At 43.9% G+C, this 20,813-nt stretch overlaps 1 protein-coding gene across 2 annotated transcripts; it reads left to right on the forward strand.

The window, feature by feature from the left end:
• The first annotated feature begins 1,861 nt into the window (after positions 1–1,861).
• Positions 1,862–20,714, forward strand: rin1b (Ras and Rab interactor 1b). 2 transcript variants are annotated; one of them, XM_077545643.1, is made up of 12 exons: positions 1,862–2,131; positions 9,442–9,585; positions 10,126–10,240; positions 10,313–10,385; positions 10,919–11,010; positions 11,103–11,269; positions 11,474–11,758; positions 12,377–12,917; positions 14,251–14,559; positions 15,312–15,446; positions 15,517–15,686; positions 17,775–20,714. In XM_077545643.1, the coding sequence occupies exons 2-12, from the start codon at positions 9,442–9,444 to the stop codon at positions 18,096–18,098; spliced, it is 2,355 nt and encodes a 784-aa protein (XP_077401769.1). In that variant the 5' UTR covers positions 1,862–2,131; the 3' UTR covers positions 18,099–20,714. The 2 variants fall into 2 exon arrangements, with proteins under 2 accessions (XP_077401769.1, XP_077401770.1); XM_077545644.1 differs by having other exon boundaries at positions 15,315–15,446.
• Positions 20,715–20,813: the final 99 nt, after the last annotated feature.

The raw sequence follows: 20,813 nt of genomic DNA on the forward strand, positions 1-20,813 counted from the left end.
TTTTTAAAAAATATTTAAAAAAAACTTTTTGGGGAGGAAAAAAAAAAACGATTCCAAATCGAGGGGCGATATTATACAGGAAAAAGATAGTCAGCCCGCTTTCAGAAATCGGATGATATTTACTGTTGAGAAGCTGAAATTTTGAGCCTTTGGACAATTTGAAATTGGATTGAGTGACTGATTGATTGATTGATTGATTGATTGATTGATTGATTGATTGATTGATTGATTGATTGATTGATTGATTGATTGAGTGATGGATTAAATATAATACCAAAAATGAAAAGAAAGAAAACCTCATTAATGCATCTTAGTTCAGTTTAGTTAGTTTAGTTCCGTTTCTAAACTTGTAAGTGGTCAGTTGTACATTTTCTGGCATATAATCACCACTATACACTATACATATATTTGGTAATGATAACTGCATGCCTCTCAAGTTTGCAGCATGTCAGAAAATAGGCAAAATTAATTCGCATTATAAGACCGGTGCCAACTATTTTTTCCATGTGTAGTTACCGTTTGTGGAATTTTGTCTGGACGCCACGCTGTCCCCATCTCCTGGCCAGTATGAGAAATGCTGTCGGTGACAACTTCCGGAGTCTAAAGTATGTTTTGTGCTACCTTGTAGATGTTGGTAACGAGATGTGCATGATGTAGACATCACTCTTTCATTGCGGACATCAGTTTCTGGTGGGGGAGAAAAACGCCAAACAACATTCAATTAGTCAAGCGCTTTCCTTGATTGACTTTTGATTGAAATTGAATTTTGTTGGCACATTAGCAATCGAGCTTGACATCGTGAGTAACAATAAACTAACTCGAGTCTTATAAAGATCCTTCTCGGTCGTGTATGTACATCATTGAAGGGAATGCTTTCTTGCTGAACCAGATGCGTATTGCGTACGGTAAGCGAGAACGTTCAAAAACAATTTAGGCGAAGGTGTGTGATCGGGTATTGTCTTGACAACGAAAGAAAAAAAAACTGTGCGACTAAAAACTAACTAAACAAATAAAAATAGAAGACAAAAAAAAGTACATGCGCAAGCCGGGATCTGTACCTCGTGACCTGAGGTGGATCAATGTGGGATTTAGACTTCAACATGTATTATTATTATTTTAAATATTTCATTCGCGGCTTTCATGATGCACCGTCTTATGACGGCACACTTATCGTTTTAACACCATTTTAAACACCGAAAATTACAAATTGAGAATAACCCAACTTAATACCAACCTCAACATCCAAGGAGTGCGCCACTTGCTGGGGATATGAGGGATGGCAGCCATCCCAATCATTTCTATATGTGGAGGACTTTTGATCTCAACTTTTGAACCCAATTGCTACTGAACCAACGTCGACTCTCCCATTATAAATTCGTGATTTTCTATTGTTTTTGAGATCTACAAACATATTCGCGATTTTGACGTGATTGTTTATGTAGTGTATGCATTTATCATGACTTACCATTTGTAAAAGTTCAATTCTGATTACCTATAAGGATATAGACTTTTGTATCAACAATCTACTAGTCATGTTGCCTTTTTTTAAATAGCGAATCCCACTAACTTACTGGAAGGATGAACTCGGGATATTTTCTTCTTCCTGGTCGTAACAAAAAAAATAAAAACTACTACTACTGGTATAATCGGGGGGTTATTATAGTAGTTTTCTAAATCGTCGCTGCAGCACTGATGGATGTGTCTGTGTGACTCCCATTTGGCGGCTGATTGGCACCAAAGTTTCACTCACAGGCTGAACTACTGAGCGCACAAACAAGAAGGGCGGCGCCCCCCTGTGGACAAGTAGAGGAATCACAACCCCCCCAGCACCTGCAAGCTTTGGGACACAAATAGCGCCTGACGTGCGTCAAAGTCCAGTTCCGGTGGAATGACGGCGTTCCTGGCCACGCCTGAGATGGAGTCGGGCTATCAGGAGTCGCCTCGACTCAGTGCAAGTTTCACGCGCGCGCGCGCACGCACAGGCTGGCGACCAACGGGACTGCTGGAGATGCGCTCAGTCTCCTCCTGCGCCTTGTCGCGGTCAATGGAAGAGCGCGCTCTTCCTCGCTGACGACTTCGCTCTCCTCCAGGCGCCACCAGGACCCACACCCGTCCGGGGAGGAAGCCCAAGGTAAGTCACCTGATCGCGGGCTCGTTTGTAACATCCCGCAACGTGCGCCGCCCATGCACGTTGCTGCATGTCAACTTTGCCAAAACGCGTCAACTTCAACGATGACGTTATTTTAATGAAGAGCAACAAAGTCGGTGTTGGTGAGTTGGGGCGCTTGACGGACGGAGAGGTCGCGCAACGAGATCAGGTGAAAGTAAGCCCAAGTGGGCGGCAACTCACTCTCGGGAGTCGGGACGTTACATAATCGTCAAGAGTGAAAAGCGCCATCCTGTCGGCGTGGGAGTGGACGTGATGTTTCGCGCCGCTTTCCTCGCCTCTTCTTGCATGCGCGTGTGTGGCATGGAAGCAGAGATGTGCCCCCTCCCCGACCCATTATGCACCCCCAAGAGCAATTAACAGTCCTGCAGTATAGTCTTTTTCTTTTTTTCTTCTCCTTTAAAAAAATAAATAAAAGACAGGGTTTGTTCTCTCCATTGGTTCAAGGAGGCTTGACCGATAGAAAATCATGTGATTCCTATACCTCAAGCCCCGGTAGCGCTTTCCCTGATCGAAGAACGGAGTAACAAATTAAAATGAGATGTACTGGGTTATTTTCCCAGAGCACTCGTCGGGTAGCTGTGGATTTGAAGCAGGTTATTTGATTGAAGATCGGTTTTGAGCAAGTTAAAGAGCTGAAGCTGCATGGTCACCATTTTGGACAATTAGTGAAGTTGAAATAAAGCTTATATATAACATTTAAAAGCAAAGAAGGAAAAACAAATTGAATAATTCAAGACAAATAAAGAAAAGTACAATGAAGTGTACGCATAGTTTTGAACCTGCTGGTTTTAAATGCATTTACACTTGAAAAGTTTGACTTTAACAGTAACATATGGTGGAGTGTTAGGTTGAATTCATTGATGTCCTGTTTTTTTCTCTTGAAATACATTAATGTCGGATGCATTGGTGTTTCAGTTCGCTTACGTGGGTGTCATTGACGCCATCTGGTGGCCACAAAAGTCATGACTGCAGTCCACAAATGTTCTGCAAACAGTGCATGACTGGTCATCAACACGCCATTGTTACGCGCCGCACACACACAAAACACCCCCCACACACAAACTCCCGAAGTGATCCACTTGCAAACTAATGAATATTCATAGTTATGCTAACGGTTCTCCCCTACAGTGTTGTGTTACAGCTGACTCACGAATGGCTTTGTCACCCTAAAATGGACACCTGCCATCATAGCAGGCAGTCGGACCCCACCAACCCGCCCCCTATGTAGACACTTGTAGCTTTCCCGTTAGTCATCAGGCTAAATTTAGCCATCATCATGTTCACACAGATGCGTTGCGGGCGGCCGTCAACCTGTTTTTTTTTTTTCCTCGCCAGTTTACCTCATTTTGTTAATAAGCAAGTGCGGCAACAGTCGTCTAACTTCATCCGTTAATATGAAAGCCACAGACGCAGGAAATATACGCTCACACACCATATGCACGCAACACTTCCGTGTTTTTGTTTGGGGTGCAGGAGGCGTGCAAACGCATAGTGATGTGATGATGACAGCATTGAAAGTAATCAAGAAATCGCTTGTCTTCATTGTGTGAATGCGCACGGCATTTCCCAACCAATTCTCACCATTCTAATGTCAACTTTCTCTCTCCATCCCTCATATTACTTTTAGTTTTGGTGGTTGTGTTTTGACATGAAAAAAAAAGTTTTGTGTTTGTTTTGATGAGAACTCAAACAAAGGCTACCTTGTCCACAGATGCCAGATGTGTTTTTGATTCTTCCCATCATTGTGGAGGTGGTGCATTGTGTGCTTGCTAATGTGTTTTTTTTTTTTTTACAAAGTTGTGAAGAGTTAAGCGACACTTTATTGCTTTTGCAAGAAAACTACTATAATGTTTTGCTAATTTTGTGAAAGGTTTTCTTATTTGTGTGAAGAGTTTGACACACACAAAAAAAGACAGTACAGTAGTTACGAAAAATGCTTAGGCCATCAGAAAAAACTGGTTGAAAAATTCCATGTGCCAACATATTGCTTTAAAAAAAAAAATCTTTATAATGCTATATAATTCAATATCGCCAACATATTGCACATTTTTCACCAATACCATTCAAGATCATTTGATATAATTTCCTGAAATGGGATAAAAGTGAGTTTTACTTACAAATGAAAAGTAATTTATCAGTTATTTTGGCACTTAGTTTGAGATTATTATTATTATTTATCTCAGACGTTTTTTTGCTCTGATTAGTCCCATCTCAATTCCAAGCTTGCTATCTTCTCCTATATCCTGTCTGAGCCCCCCCCCCCCCACCCCTCTCTCTCTCTCCCCTCTCTCTCTCCCCATCTCCCCCAACAACCCCCCGTCCTCAATGTCTAGTGATCTGTTGTATGGTCAATAAGTGCTATCTATGTTATGAGGTTTTTTTTAACCTATGAATTCGATTCAGATTTTAAAGGTGAGCAGCATTTATATATATATATATATATATATATGTGTGTGTGTATATATATATATATATATATATATATATATATATATATATATATATGTATATGTATATGACGTGTTTCTCAACTGCTAGTCATTTTTGTGTTTTTAAGTTCAGGTGTGTATGTGGATGAACTTTTGGGATCACACTAATTTGTTTGTTTTGAGCTGTCTGTAATTTTCTGTTCAAAATGTGTGAGAGGCTATTGTACCAGGAGATGGCAGCGTAGTCAAAGTGTCTCTGAACTACTGCCCACAGTCCCACACCGTGGTGGCGGTCAGCCATTAGCCCGCTGGCTTGGGATGTGCAGACCTTCAGGAGTGTAAAATCATACATGAGAAAAGGAGCAAAGGCAAAGACAAAAAGTGACGGACTGTGCCCCGAGTGTCCCCGCCCCCCATGGTTCTATTGCCCCTTCTCTGAGATGTACAATAACAAAATGTTATTTTTTACTGTTAGTTATGAAAACAGGCACTCTCCCTAACTGGGCACATAAAAGCCATCTTGGCACACAAAATGGTTTCCTTCTTCTCCTCATTTCTTCTTGCAACTTTCATAGTGCTTGTACTGAGAAGAAAAATGGACTACTTGGAAAATGATTGAGAAAAAAAATGCTCATAACAAAAAGTCAAAATACACCTGTAGCCTATATGTTTTTCACACTAGACAAAATGTTTTTGAACTCTAGAAACAATGTTTTTTCCCCCCAATGAGTCAATCAATCAATCCGGATGCGCTATAACTCTGACTCACACACACACATACACAATTTTATTTTGGTGTCCAAGCAAAATGTGTTCAGAAAAATAAATACACAATATTAAAGTAAAGTACAGTTGCCTGAAAAATGTACTTAAGTACACTAATAATGTATTTGTACTTCCCACCTCGGGTGAGTGTGTGTGGGCGCAGTTGCATTTTACGTAAGGAAATTCTGCTGAGGTCGTGCTCCCTGAACGTCTAACACGCACGCACAAGTTTTAGCCAACGATGGTGCTGTGGAGGAGACGAATGAATTGATGAAAACAATTATCCCGGATATGACAAATGAGTCCTCTCGGGCTATTATTTGCCAACTTGTGGCGAAGCGGCGCGCGCGCACGCTGCCAGAGGGGGAGGAGTTACATAACAGGTGTCAGGAGGTGAGTGTTGATGTGCAAATGAATGGAAACAAAGTATGTAGCTGTATATTCCTTGCATGATGCTGAAGCGCAAGGGAGGCAACAAAAAAGAGGGGTGGGGGGGGGGGAGAGAGAGAAAAGAAATACACGCGTACACAAGGCGTCACTTTTATTTATTTATTTATTTTCGTCCGAATCTTTGTGGAAATAAAGCCGTAGTCCCCTTGCCACTTTAACAACCGCGTTGGTGTGTGCGTGCGTGTCAGCGTGCGTGTGCGCGCGTAGCCTCGGCTTATCAGGGAAAAGGTGTTTCACTGAGTGGGAATGCCTGGTAGAATGTGTAGGCCAGGGTTGCCATGGCAACCATCTGCTGTTACGCTGGCGAACGCTTGCCGGCAGCCCACACAATGTGACATCCAGCAGCACACCAAGTCGAGCGAGCGCCACAATTTCGAGGGCCAGACACTGAAAATGGACTGCTACCATAAAGCTATCGTTAGCATTAGCCTTGCAGCTTGGGTAACCAGTCTAAAACCATTTTAAGCTCCGTCTGAACTTCTGACAGTTCTTTTGTCTTTAATGCTCGCTATGCTATGAATGAGCAGGCTGCAAGTCCAAGTCTAACACATTTAATACCAAGAAAATTTGGAATTTAACCACACAGATGCGGAAGAAGATCTAAACCGTCCAAAATGATTTGTCTTTTGCGCCACATCTCCTTTATTTGGGTACCACACCGGTGACCATGTTGTCACTTTTCAAGTGTCAGTGACTGTATTGAACATATCGAATATTGTTATTCTCAAGATGCCGGAGTTTTGGGAGACCGCGGCAGCCTGGTTTGCACAGACGGATGCTCTATTCGCCCTGCGCGGGATGATGACACGTGCTACTAACTACGTCATTCCGCCACTAGGTAGCGCTGTTGCGGCAAGAGTAATGGGTTTCATCAGAACACCTACAGCCCAGTTTAAAAGTATGAGGTGTTTAAGGCTCATCTCAAGTCCTTCGAGCTGTCACGCTACTCCACAGCATGTTTTTCGTCTGGTCTGACATGTACTCAAGTAAAAAGTAAAAAGCAATTTTTACTGTCAATTATTTACAGGGTTGGGAGGGTTACTTTTAAAATGTAATCCATTACAGTTACAAGTTACCTGCTAAAAAAATGTAGTTAGTAACGTAATCCAAGTACCATAATATTAAAGTAATGTAACTGGATTAATTTTGGATTACTCTAATATTGGGTATGCTCATGAAGACAAAATAAAAATAAATATCACCACAATATATATATTCTATACAATGTGCCCCTGCTATTTGCGGGTGATAGCAAAAATCCTGGTGTAATTAACTCTTTGACTGCCATGGACGTTAAAAGACATCAAGTAAAAACCTACGGAGGGTCGCCAATGACGTTAAAAGACGTCATCCAATTTTTTTTTTGAAATGGGTGGAGGAAAGCCTTGGCCAGCTGTGGTGAAAGTTTCAAGCAGATCTAGTTAGCCTAATGACTATTTTTGGCCCCTAGATGGCAGCAATGACTCTCTTTTGACAAGATTGGGTAGGCGTCAGTAGAAGACGTGAGGCGGAGCTAGAGGGGACAATGGCTGGGGAAGGGAAGAGAACATGGCGACCGGTTGCAAGCAGCTCACGCTCGAGCAGTTTTTTTTCAAAGACGAAAAGCATCGACCAACGCTAAAGAGCACATTGATGATGACGATGATCATCATCAATGATGATGATGGTGACTCCGAGGTTGGAAGCATTGACGCGGCAGTAGAAGACGTGAGGCGGAGCTCGATGGCTGAGGAAGCGAACAATGGCGACCGGTTGCAAGCAGCTCACACTTGGGAATTTTTTTCAAAGACGAAAGGCATCGACCAACGCTAAAGAGCACATTGATGACGACGATGATCATCATCGATGATGATGATGGTGACTCCGAAGTTGACGCCGAAGTTGGAAGCGTTGACGCAGCTAGCGATGCTAACACCGGAAAATGCGGAGCACAACCGAGCACTTCTGCACAGGCGGACATTCAATTGAACGACGAAGAGTACCCCGAGTCCAATGCATATTCATCGGAGTAGTGGGTACAGTCTGCTACTTGCTATTCCCCCGAAAAAAAGGCCGTCAAGAAAGTGTAACGTCTACACGTGAAAGGGACAATCGCAGTGAAACGTATCTGTTGTGCAAATCCTGCTCCCTCTCCTTGCACGCAAGGGAGTGTTACAAAAAGAAAAACTGTATTTGAAACATCCACATAATTGTAAATAGTACCACAGTTGCACACATTTGTAAATAGTTTGCGAAATTGTTTTGTCAAATTGTTACACTGTTGAATGGAAATAAACGTATTTTGCAATCTAAAAACACTTTTTCATTGTTGGTGATAGCGTTTTACAGAAGTAAAGCACTATTTAGGTTTTTGTGGCATCATTCATGGACAAAAAGAAGTGTACAATTCACTAGAGTGCATGAAATAACATCATTTCACAAAAAGCTCTTTTTCTCCGCTTTTTGTTTCAAAACAGAGCATTTCGGTGAAACTAACCATTTTCTATTGTTGATTACTGAAGAACGGAATAAGGTAGAAACAAACTTTTTTTTCTGATGAAAGATGAGAGTTCAATCTTTCATTTCATAGTATGTGTGTTTCCATAGTCCAAACACAACATTTTCTGTGGACCTTGAAAGATCAGTCAAAAGGCTTAAATCGGCTGGCACTGGCAACATCCCGTTTCTGAAAACGTCTGGCAGTCAAAGAGTTAAAAAGCATGTAGGCTATTGATTGATTGATTGATTGATTGAAGGCCATATGCTGTTTTCGAACTGAACTAAAAGCAACCACACCTCATAGATAGATAGATAGATAGTCATCCAATGAGGATGACGATGCGCGACATCAATTGCAAAATGAACTTTTATCCCAGCCACAAGTATAGCCGTGTATATGTTGCGTATGATGTTTAAATAGTGAATTGGTGTGAGGAAGATTTGTTTGGAAGGTGTAACTCACATTATGGTTGTAGGCTAGCGGGATAGCTCGCAAGAAGCTACAGCGTGTAGCATGCCGCTGGACTCTCAGCTCAAACTTTCGCTCCGAGTAAGTTCCAGTGAATACCGGTCGCCATTCCCTCCTCCCGTCCGTGAAGCTTTTTCAAACTGCCCGCGTGTTGAGGACGCGACTAGTCAGGTCGTTCGTTCCCACCTCCCTGACATGGAGCAACGGTCCCACTCGCGCTCTCTCTCGCTCTGTCCTTCTCTCTCTCTCACCCTCTTTCTCATCGTAGAAATTGTAATCCCCATTTTTAATAAATGTACCTGTAAAGCTATTACGGCGGTACATGTATTCCGTTACTCCCCAAGCCTGATTATATACAATCCCTGTTTTATCTGTTGTTTCATAGTTGTTAATGCTTCCTGGTTCACGTCACTGCCGTCTCTGTGTTTTCCACCTTGTAAAAGTCCTCAAGATCTGAGTCACTATAGAAAGAAATAGAAATTTCAGATATCGGTTTCAAGTGTAAGGGGTAAAAGCACTAATCTTCGAATCGTCAGAAACTTGAAAAATCTACTGAAGAACTGTACCGAAGTATTTGGACTTTGTACATTTCCACCACTGGCGACGACTCATGATTGATTTGAGCCACAAAAACAAAGAGGACTGCATAGATGTGAGGTGATCCGTGTTGTTTGTTTCAGATGCAGGAGGCGGGCGCCACTCAGCCAGGTGCCCAGAGGGCCTTTAGCGTCTTAGATCGTTTGCTGTTAACACACTCGGTGTGGCTTCAGCTGTCACTCAAGCAAGAATCTGTCCTCTACATTCTCCTTAGAGAGCCTGTCGGGGTGAGCACACCAGCACAGAGACGACCACACAAAGTGAAAATACAGTCAATGTTTTCCAACTCGTGGACAACCCTACCAAATGTGAATGAATGAATCTTACAGAGATTATACACTTTCAAACAATTGCTACTTTTAACACACACGGAACAACACATACAAACCGAGCATACAACAAAAGAGAATTGAAAACTGAAATATTAAAACACTAAAATGTTTAATAGTACTGTATACCGTCTAATGAAAGTCAGCTATCTTAATGCTAAACTATAACGCAAAAAAGCCATTAATAAGCTAATGCAAATTAGCATTGATGTTATGATTAAATGAATGAATAAATGGCTCAGTTCTTACATAGTGGGGGGAGGGGGGTACTCAAAACTGAATTAACGCTATATCTCCACACTTCAACACCACATATAGTTCTCGCTCTTAGCCCAAGTTTTCATGAATGAATGTTTAATGTATTTAGAAACACATTTGTGAATTTCCTTTCAGAGAGTCTTTAAAATGAAGCTGATGATGATGTTGGTCTACTTGCAGACATTCTTGGTGCGCAAGTGCAGCTTGAGCAAGAGGAAGGTTTTATGCGTGAGGGTCACGGCCGACAGGAGTTCGTCCTCTGTGAAGGAGTGCTTCATCTGTGAGGAAGACTACAGTGAGTGCAGCTTCACCTAGCTGACGGCGAGGGGGGAGCCTGTCACTCAAACTCTGCTTCCTCTTCCGCCAGCATTCGCCTTGGAGAGCTCGGCGCTCAGCTTCCCGGACTTGTGTCGCCTGGTGGCTTTCTACTGTGTCAGCAGGTCCAGTTAATTGTGTTTCTACTGAACAACAATAACACTAAGGAACACAACTTTTGTTGAGTTAGGTCTGACCGCTGTTTTTTAAATTTTTGGGTGCGGAATCTAAAACTGATCTCAGTTTTTCTCTATCGCTTCAAGTTTTGGAGTTATAGGGTCCCCGTTTTTCTTAAAAAATATAAAATAAATGTGTATATATGTAAATAGCAACACACAACACAGATGAAATGGTAGCTGTAGATGTATCCAATCGCGTTCAGCTGTTACGAAACTGAACTTTCATTGAAATTGTTCGTTAGTATGAAAGGTTGCAAATTTCTGGGAATTTTCAAAGTTGAGAACATTGAATGGGAATTCATTGGAATTGGATCAACACAATCTTTCTTGATTGCTTAAATTTCCCAGTTTCATTTACCGGAAACTTTCCAGAAATCTACCCAAATCTTCCATTTCTTGGCAACCTGATTACTTAGCTTTCACAACAAAATTTAAGATGATCATCATTTGAAACAATTGTTGGATTATTTTCTCTGCAGGGACGTCTTGCCTTTGCCTCTTCAGTTGCCAGATGCCATTGCTAACGCCATGACACACAGGCAGCTGGAGAGCATCTCGCACATGGGCCAAGGTGCATCCACCGCATCGTCATTATTTCTCGTTGAGACGACAGTGTTACTGTTGAAACCAAAAGCCTAACCTTTCCATCTGGTCTCCACACAGACTTTTGGAACTCTCCCAGCGCATCAGAACTTCAAAATGGACCTCTGGCGTCAGTGAGCAGCAGCCTGATACAGGTGGAGGCGGCCTTGGACCGATGGCGTGTTCAGGGCAGTCAAAGCAAACTGTGCTTTATAAACCCTCTCTTCCTGCAACTGGAAGTCTGGAAGGTAGGTTGTGTCAGGCTGGAATTGATTCCTGATGACTTTGGGTGAGAGGCACGGTTCACCCTAGACTGGCCCCAGTCAGCCGCAGGCGTTCTCAGTCCAGTTTGTTCTTATCCGGCCCTAATGGATAATAGCACATGACTATCAATGTTGTGAATCAGAAGCAAGGACGATGAGCTGATGCAGCCATCTTTTCCATTCTCATAGCAATCAGAACTCCAGAGCCACAGTGCCTCCAACAAGCGACACCGCTTCAAGCGTAGCATGCGGCTGCGCCTCTCAGAGTCCTCCATGAATCTGTCGCTTGAGGGGGTGGGCTCCTACTCCCCGCCCCCGTCCATGGAGATGCCCAGTGGCTCCAAGAGGCTGCACGACTCCAATTCCCAGAGAAGAGTTCATGCCGGAGCAGGGGTCCTGAGGAGAACCCCTGCCGTGTTACCAGGGTCTGCAGGGTCTGAGGAAGAGGACATGATGGTCGCCCGAGCGCCTCAAGTAAGATTCTCAAAAGAAAAAAAAGACTCACTAGTCAATCTGGTTGTGCTAAATCTCGGTTCCCATTCGTCAACTGGCTTCCAGATGAACTAGCTCCCGTTTCCAGTTAGGCCAATGTTAGTCCAGTAAATGTGTATTTCTTGACTGCAGATTCATCACAAGGAGCATGGAAATTGTGTACATTTTCAATTCTTCAATAAAGACGTGAAACACAACGGCTCCTTCCCCACTTTTAAAGGACTGCGAGAAAATGTGAATACAAAAGAAAAAAAATTTGAGCCATGTCATACAAACACTGAACATGACCAGTTGCTCCTCAATTTGCATTTGGCAATAGCGCAAACTTCAGGTCACTTCCAGATTGGCGATCATTTTGTTCCAATGTGGCTCGACTGAACTCATTGTTGTCCATACGACACTCGTAAGGACTTGCCACCGTAAATTTTGAAAGGGGCTTATACTCGTCGGAGTAACCGTTTTTTTTTCATACCCAGGGTAACTGCTCAGGATAATCTTTTCAAGACATCCGATAATTTGGCCTTTTCCGATTTAAATCGCAAGGAAGGGAAAAATAGTCAATGTCAGGCTGATGATCAGTATGTTTGTACTCTGCTTCAGGTGGACCGTCCTCCTGACGTTCGGCAGACGGTCCCAGCAGATGTGCCTGCCATCGACGTGGCTCTACTGGCGCCGGAGCGCCGGCCGGCTCCATCTCTGTCTGAGCTGGACAGCAACAGCTCCTTCAGCAGTCTGGATGAGGAAAATGATTCGGATTCCGATTTTGAGAGTGGGCTCCAAACCCAAACTCAGGATTCCCGGCGGCCACCGCTGATGCGGTCACGAGGCCGTGGCGGGCTGCACCGCATGAGTGAGGCATTTGTGTGTTTCTTCGCTCCGGACAAGCGTCTGGCGCGACTGGTGCAGGAGCTGTCCCGGGACAGGCGCTCTATTTTTGGAGCGACGGTCCAGGACTTCCTCCTGGCTCAGACAAGGTTGCTCAAATCGGTGGCCGCCGCCGCCTCATCCTCTTCACCGTGTGTGACATCCGTGCAACTCCTGCAGGGTGTGCGCCTCTTCCTGTCCCAGGCCAAGTCCTGTTTACTAGAAAGCGGCGAGCTGGAACCTCCCATTGAAACTTTGGTGCCAGAGAATGAGAAAGGTAAACACATCCAAGCAGAATCCAAATCAAAACCAATAAGACAAATATTGTTTGGTTGTGCACACGCATAAATAAAAACTATAAAAGTCACGCAGCTCTGTGCGTAGGCTTGTGTGTATGTGCGTGCACGTGTGTTGCCTGGCACTGCACGGACTTCTGGGGGGGGATTGCTGGGCCGCTCGCCTTCCTTCCTTCACTCTGATTTATCTGCTTTTGCGTTGGTGGGAGCCATTTGCATTTTTTTCCCTCACTCTCGTTTATCATAAAAAGATCTCACGGGGCCCACGCACGCTTGGAGAGCGCACGATTCAAAGGGGGGGTGCGGGGGGAGAGATGGCTAAGGGAGGGGTAGTTTTACAGTAAAAACATGGAGTCACTTAACATACTTGTAAGCGAGCAAGATGGACATATGAAATCTACTTCAGCACAGGTGAGAGAGAGATGAGAAGCATGCTGGGAACGGCAGTGGTGTGAAGTAACCAAGTACAAATACTTGGCTATAGTACTTCAACGAGATGCATTTGGTACTTTAACTTCAATTTAATTTCTGAGACCTTCTACTCCCTACATTTGAACCCCGATAGCTGTACTTTCTACGCCTTATGATGTCAAAATAGGCTTGCTACTTTTTTCAGCCTTGGCAGATGACGCTAGATTAGCCTGTTTATGATCTTAGCAAAGTTATGGGAGCACATAGTGTTGCGATAGCAAAAAATTATTTTTGAAGAACTGTTTTTTTCTCATGTCAGGTTGTCAAAACGGGAATTGTATGTAAATGAGTAAAAATTGAGTTTCAGTTGATGTACTTGTAGCTAAGTACATTTCAGAGTCTATAATTTACTTTGATTTAAAGGGGAAGTCAACCCAGAAATTATCTTGCCAATATGTTCTCTGCATGCCGACTCGTCTAAAGATGGTATTCTGATCAATATTGCATTTGCTGAATATGAAGAAAGCAGCAAAATCCACCCATTTTACCATCAGGTAAATATAAGCTGAGCCGTGATTGGTCGTCACCTTGCCCTGAGCAACTGTGATGTCATTTTCAAAATGGCTGCCCCCAGAGATGATTAAAAGCAGGCGGATTTGGCTGCTTCATTCATATTCCACAAATGTAACCTTCATCAGAATGACGTGTTTAGACTAGTGGGGGCACATACAAAATGTCGTAAAGAAATTATTGGGTTCTCTATGTAGCACAGGAGTCTTTTTTATTATTATTATTTGACATAAGTACCGTATCGGTACTTGTACACAAGTACCAAATGTAAGTACTTATGCCAGCTCTGTGGAATTGACAGGTAGAATTCCAATAGTTCTCCTGGTTTGGCAGATCTTGCCCTCGAGCGTGCCATGTTCTCCTGCGTGCTGCGGCCCCTGAAGTCTCACCTGGACAAAGCCCTCGTGGCGCTACATCAACGGGATGCATCCAGCCAGCGGTTCCAGCGGAATCTCTTACATCTGAAAGGCAAAGGGGCTGCGGAACGCCTGGGCTTGCGCACTGGCGCGCCTGACAGTCGGCAGGTGGACAAGGTGAAGCGGAAGTTGGCGCTGATGCGACGCGCACACTCGCCTGTCGACAAAGTGCTGCTGTTGCTGCAGATCTGCAAGTGCGTGCAGAACACACCGGGCACGGCGCATGGTGAGATGCCAGGTTGTCAAAGCATGGCAAGGGGTTGAAAATTTTCGGTGCAAAGTTTGATCAAGTTCCATGGCAAGTTAATCTGACGAATGTTAGAATGAATCCATGAGAAATGACAGGTTGTTATGTATTTTTAAATCGTGTATTTCTATGAATTGTGATAGATATTATAACATTTTTAATTCTTCATTTCATATTTTAACCATTGTTACACATTATTAACATTTTAATTCTTTATATTAACCTTGTCGAAATGTTTTGTGTCCTGTGCAGAGCAGATGGTGTTGATTTCGGTATAATCTGACCTTAAACTGGGACATACTATTTAGTCTAAAAAGTTCCTTGTGCGAAAACACATTTGGTCCTTGAGAACAGAATCTGTTTCGAACACGCACTCCTGACTCTGTTTTCGCCATCGCTCATGGAAAAGTACCCAGAGAGTATGTTTTGTCTACAAATGAAAGAGAGGCGGTCGGTTTTAACTATAAGAAGTCATTTTACACGCGGAAGAGACACATTCGACGCTCTGAATCCCACCTGTTTAAGTGATGAATTAGAGGCTGTTAAATGTCCAGAGATCTCTGTTTTTGCAAAGGTGTTTTTTCTTACATTAAATCTGTCTTCAAATTTTGGAACACGCAAAGAGGACAAATAATTTTATTCCTCTTTCAATTGCCATGGAAAGTTTCAAACGTTTCAGAATTTTGCACTCCTTGTCAGAACTCTTAACATCTGGAGTGTTTGGTTCTCAGCAGGGCAGGAAGTGAGCTGGGAGGACTTCCTGCCGTCACTGTCCTACGTGATCGTTGAGTCCAACAGGCCTCACACCCTGATCGAGGTGGAGTACATGATGGAGCTCCTGGAGCCATCCTGGCTTGGTGGTGAAGGTTAGCGTCCAGTGAAACATTGGCGTGGGCAGCTTGTCTGGATTCCATTTTGCTGCTCTTGGACTTGCAGGTGGCTCCTACTTGACCAGCGTGTTTGCCAGCCTGCATCTGATACAGAGTCTGGACCGGGACCAGCCGATCTCAGGCTGCCTTACATCCGAGGCCCAGGAGGCGCTGAAGCAGTGGCGGTGTCGGCGGGGCGGCGAGGCTCTGAGGCAAAAGGAGACCATCCAGAGCCAGGTAGCGTTGGCCGCATAAGTCCACGGTGTTGGTTGTTGATGGTGTGAACACTTGAATCAGAATCTAAACTGAATACTCGGGCTGTGCACGAATCGGCCAAATTAATTAGCAAATTGCAAACAAACAGTGAAGTAGAATTTTCCCATTCGAGTCAGTACGCGTCTTAGCGTATCGTCGTCAGAGAGGAATGTTTGGATGGCACGTGGGGGAGAACACATGCATGTAAGCTACGTACGCAGAAGTAGTTATGGGAATATTTGCCCGGCCAATGCAGACCTTGCAACGGGTATATTTGCCTGGCTAGTAGCTGGATTTAAAATGGGCCCAAAGAGAAATAAACATCCTGGAAACTGGAAAGGTTCAACTTCCTGTGTGTTGATGTGCCAGTGTCGGCTACACACCGACACATTTGAATGAGATAAGTGAATATGACTTTATAATCAATGCACTTTTTTATTTTGGAACTGTGACGTGTTTTTCGGCAGTCATTGAGTAAGCCATGCGAGTTGATTCGGCCATTCAGTGGCTAATGTCAAAACGAACAATGAAGGCGGATATTTGGTGCGATTACGAAAAAAATGCTGGGTTGTTTTCCTAACCCACTGGCCAGGTAGCTGTGGATTTTAAGAAGGTTGGATTAATTATTTTGAGCCAGCAGATGGGATTTGGGCGGGCTGAAGAGAGTGGTCATTTTAGGTTCTTTTTCATGTAGCAATGTTGGTGGTGGCTGGATTGGACTGGACTGTAGACACAGGGATCAGGGTTCAAAGTGCTCGATCAAATCCTCAACCGATGCGCTGGCTGTAAATAAGGACCCAGTGCAGGGTTAGGTTGGGACCATTCAAGAAGAGTAAATAACTTTCTGAGAAATCAGTTCCTTAAACAAGAAGGTCCTTAAACTGGAGTCGGCGAGGCGTTCTTTGGGTGCAAAATAATTTGCATTTTGCAGAAGCCTGGGTGGTCCCCCTCCAGCTTTCGTAAACATGCTCGAAATGAATTTGCAGGGATTACTTTTCAAAGGTAATCTTCTGATGTGGGCCATGCATGAACACACACACACACTTTCACCTGTTATCAGATTGGTCCGAGCAGATGCAGGAGAGAGAGAAGAAAAAAAAAAAGAGGCATTGTCGAGCACGTTGTTTGCGTGCGGTCACGTGGTGCCTCTCTGGGCTTCAAATAGCCCATCCAAGTGAGCCGGCAGCCAGATTGTGCTCCGACACAGGCGGGCGATCTGTGAAGCGAGTGCCATGAGGAAGTGGGCGGTCAGATAACATGAAATTTATTGAGCTGTATCTACGCATCCAAGCAGGCAAACACAATATGCACACGGACAGCGACGAGCTTGGTGACTATGTAAGTTGGACCTGTTGACAATTGGCTCTTATTGCTGTGTGTGTGTGTGTGTGTGTGTGTGTGTGGGGGGGGGGGGGGAGGGGGGGGGGTGTCTGTGGTTCCAAAATGGATAAGTAAGTATGGCTGTGTACACTTTTAAAGCGTGAGCCCCCGCTATTAATGTGGTTCTTTTGTACTTTGAAATTGCGCAGATTTTGAAATTGATGGTTTTGTATCAGTTTTTGCAATATACAGGCAAGTCTGAATTTGGAGTTGTAGTACCAGGTGGTGCCGCAAGCATGCAGCATAATTAAGAGCTTAAAGAAGAGGCAGAGAAGACAACGTCCAGATGACTTTTGTCAACTTAAGATTGTCAATGAGAAAAACTAAGTGCCTCTGCTACGAGGAGCTGATCCGATTTCTTCCGTCGCAAATTACCGACCCTGTTTTGGAGAAGATTCTCTCTCTCAGGAGGGGCCGACATCAGTCTCCATCCAGCAATGAAGAGCATTACTGGCACTTTCATTCATATCACAGAATATGATTTCCTTGTAGACTCGTCATTCTGTATTTGTGTTGTCAATCAAGATGAAATGTGTCCAGATAGTTGTCTCACCTTGCGCTGATTTCCTCCTCTGTGCTCTAACTGACATGCAGCTGCACAGCTCCGTGCAGTCACAGATGATTAAAACGGAGCCGGCTTCGAGGATCTGTTTGGTTCGTGACCTTATTTGTGCTTCTGCCCCCTCCCAGAGGTGCGTTCGGATACTGTTCCAGGACGGGGAGAGGAGCGCCGTGCGGACCTTGCAGTGGCGAGTGGGAGAGAGCAGCCAGGCGCTGGCGCAGGTGTGCGCCGCCACCTTCGGTGTATCCGACCCGCAGCAGTACACGCTGTACTGGCGCAGTGGTGGCGAGATGCGCGCCCTGCCGCCCCAAGCCCAGCCCCAGGACCTGGCGGGCCACAGCGAGGGAGGCCCTTCCCTCTCCTACCTGAGGACCGACCACGACTTCAGTAAGATGCGGCGGCTCACCAGAGGTGGCGCTGTGGACCTGAGTGAGTCGGTGTGCGAGGAGTGAGTGGGAGCGGAGGAGGCGGGAGTAAGGAAGAGACTGATTCCCGCGGGGGGATGTGGGTCGGAACTTGGCGTGATACAGACCAGGAGCGGCGCTGCGCCTGGTGTGGAGGAGGGTTCCGTTTGTATCATGGAGGGAAACGGCCATCCGCTTAAAGACCTCCATGCCAAAGTTTCCGGCTTTTGACTTCTAAGGACAAGTCCCAAGTTAAGTGGCTTAGGAAAAGCTGTTTTCGATATTTTGTGATATGCAGCTTACTGGTGTGTAGGTCCACGGCGCCACCTCTGGTGAGCCACCGCATAATGCCTGCTCAAACATCAGTCCAGCTGCTTACTGATATTACCTGGATGAATGACGTTCCCAGGCACTAATAGGACAATTCCGCACACTAGTAGAACAATTATGTCTTAAACCAAGGTGTTTTTTTCCCACTACTAGTAACACTTTTGGCTGCGGTATGACCTTAAGTTGGATATTAAGGAGATGTTTTTTCTTCCATAAAACTATTTAAGTATTTTTTCAATAGCTTGATAAATAATAGCTCAATTCAATCATTCAATTCCGATTATCAATTAATTGGCCGATTCATTAAAAAAATATACCGTTACTGCATACTGTAGAATTCTTTTTTGGTTGCTTAATGCCAGTGATGGGGAATCCGGGTTGAGAAAGTAAAAACGTGAAACAGTTTGGCTTTCGCCAAAGGCACTTCTACTCACCAGGCGGAGTTGAGCTGGTTAACCTGCCAGTTGAGTAGAAGCAGCAATCTGTGGCAGGATTTGGATTTTCTGGACCTGCTGGATTCCTCATCCAACAACAACAATAATAAAGATTTCAATTACAGGCAAAACATTGGACTGTTTTACAATACTTTGTTCTTTGGTGTTTTTGGGGGAGGGGAATGTTTGCATTTCCTTATCTTTGTCTTATGATTTAATGCGTTAATGACGAGTTGTGGACAAAGAGCGTCATAGTGTATGAACCTTAAGTTGGGTATTAAGAATTGCAAATAAATGCTGAAACAGCCCCACCCGTAGGACAACTAATGTTACTAGTGAGGCAACACTACTAGTGAGCTTTTGGTGCTACTAGCAAGGTCCAAGAGGCTACTAGTGTGTGACACATTACTACAGTACTGGTTGAGTTACTTGTGCAGCACAGTAGTTCACTAGTAAGTTACTAATAGGCCAAAAGAGGCATCAGGAGCCAAACCTGCTGCAGGTTTTTTTTTTACTTGGGTGTCAGTGGCTGGTATCTGTGGTCTCCATGAGTACCCAATACCTGATACCTGCTATCAGTACATGCACATCTAAAGAAAAAATTACGAAACAGTCGTTCTACTAGTGTGCCCTCAGAAAATGTGGCTCATCCATCTTTTCCTTTGTTTTGAATGCTTTTCTCCTTTAAGGTGTATTTTAGCATGACGCGGTGTGATCACTTTTGTATTATAGAGACACTATCTCAAAGTACAGCACACACTCACTATATATTCGCCTCAACACAAGGAGTGAAAACTTGCAACTCAAATATTTACAATTGATCGTGAATGTCTAAACCGAAATAAACTTTCAAGTATAATTCCAAAACACAAACTCATCTTACAAGCTTATGCTTTAAAATGAATGGCTGAAAGATTGTTTTTGAAAATTGAGTGACGTAGATGAAGAATGGGTGAAAATCAGTGATTTAGCGAGGCCATGTAACACATTTTTAAAAGGTGAAGCCATTCTAAAATGCAGTTATAATGAGTAACACACACAGATTTTTGCTATTTGCGGGTCGGCCGCAGAAAAATGATCTCTTGGAGTTTACACCTTAAAATATGCAAAATCACATTGAAACTTTTAAACATATTATGTATTCCAGCCCAAGAAAAGCTATACTCAACAGAAGGATCTGTGTTCTAGAGAGAGTGCGCTATAGAGGGGGATTATTGTATGGCAAATAACTCTCTATCCTTATTTGGTCACTGCTGTTACCTGATGTTGAGCAGCTACCCGTTGAGAAGTTTAGCCCTCTGCTTGTCCAGTGTCAAGCTCACACGGATACTGGAATGGTCCGTCGCGCTTCCGTTTGTTGTCATGCCTGTGGATGCTCAGCTGAAGGCCAACGCTAGCAACTCTTACGTGGATAGGTGTGCATAGGTGAGGTTTTCAGCAAATTCATATTTAGGTTCTGCACAATCATTTGCCAATGGTGAAATGCAAATCGAGTGGGTCCTCCGTATCACACCGGCTACCGGCATGTCATCTTTTAAGTCAGCAGGCTGGCCGGACTAGTACGAGTTATTGGAGGCCGCATTTCTTGGCGGTGACTGGATCGATGTGCCCAGGACAAACTTCCACTGACTGCTCAACTCCACGTTGTGTATTTAAAACTACCTTTGATTGTTGGGCTTGCAGGGTGGATGTGTGTGGATGTGTGCAGCGCTGTGCAGACGTTAACCGGCAAGTAATGACCATGATGTGTTTTGAACATAACTGCATGCTTTTTTAAAAATATATATTTTATTTCAAGTCTCTGCCAAAGTGACGTGTGCATGTGTTTACTGCGTGAGCTCACTATTTCTTTTCATTGTAACTGTGCCGGGTAATAAAAATAAAAACAAATTGGTGTGCAGCTGTGAGTAATGTTTTTTGTCCAAAATGAAACTATTTTTTTTATTATATTAATACTTATTTAAGTTCAAGATATACCGTACATCGCAATACACATTTA

Source organism: Vanacampus margaritifer, chromosome 15 (assembly GCF_051991255.1).
Source record: "Vanacampus margaritifer isolate UIUO_Vmar chromosome 15, RoL_Vmar_1.0, whole genome shotgun sequence".
In the NCBI taxonomy this organism is placed as follows: domain Eukaryota; kingdom Metazoa; phylum Chordata; class Actinopteri; order Syngnathiformes; family Syngnathidae; genus Vanacampus; species Vanacampus margaritifer.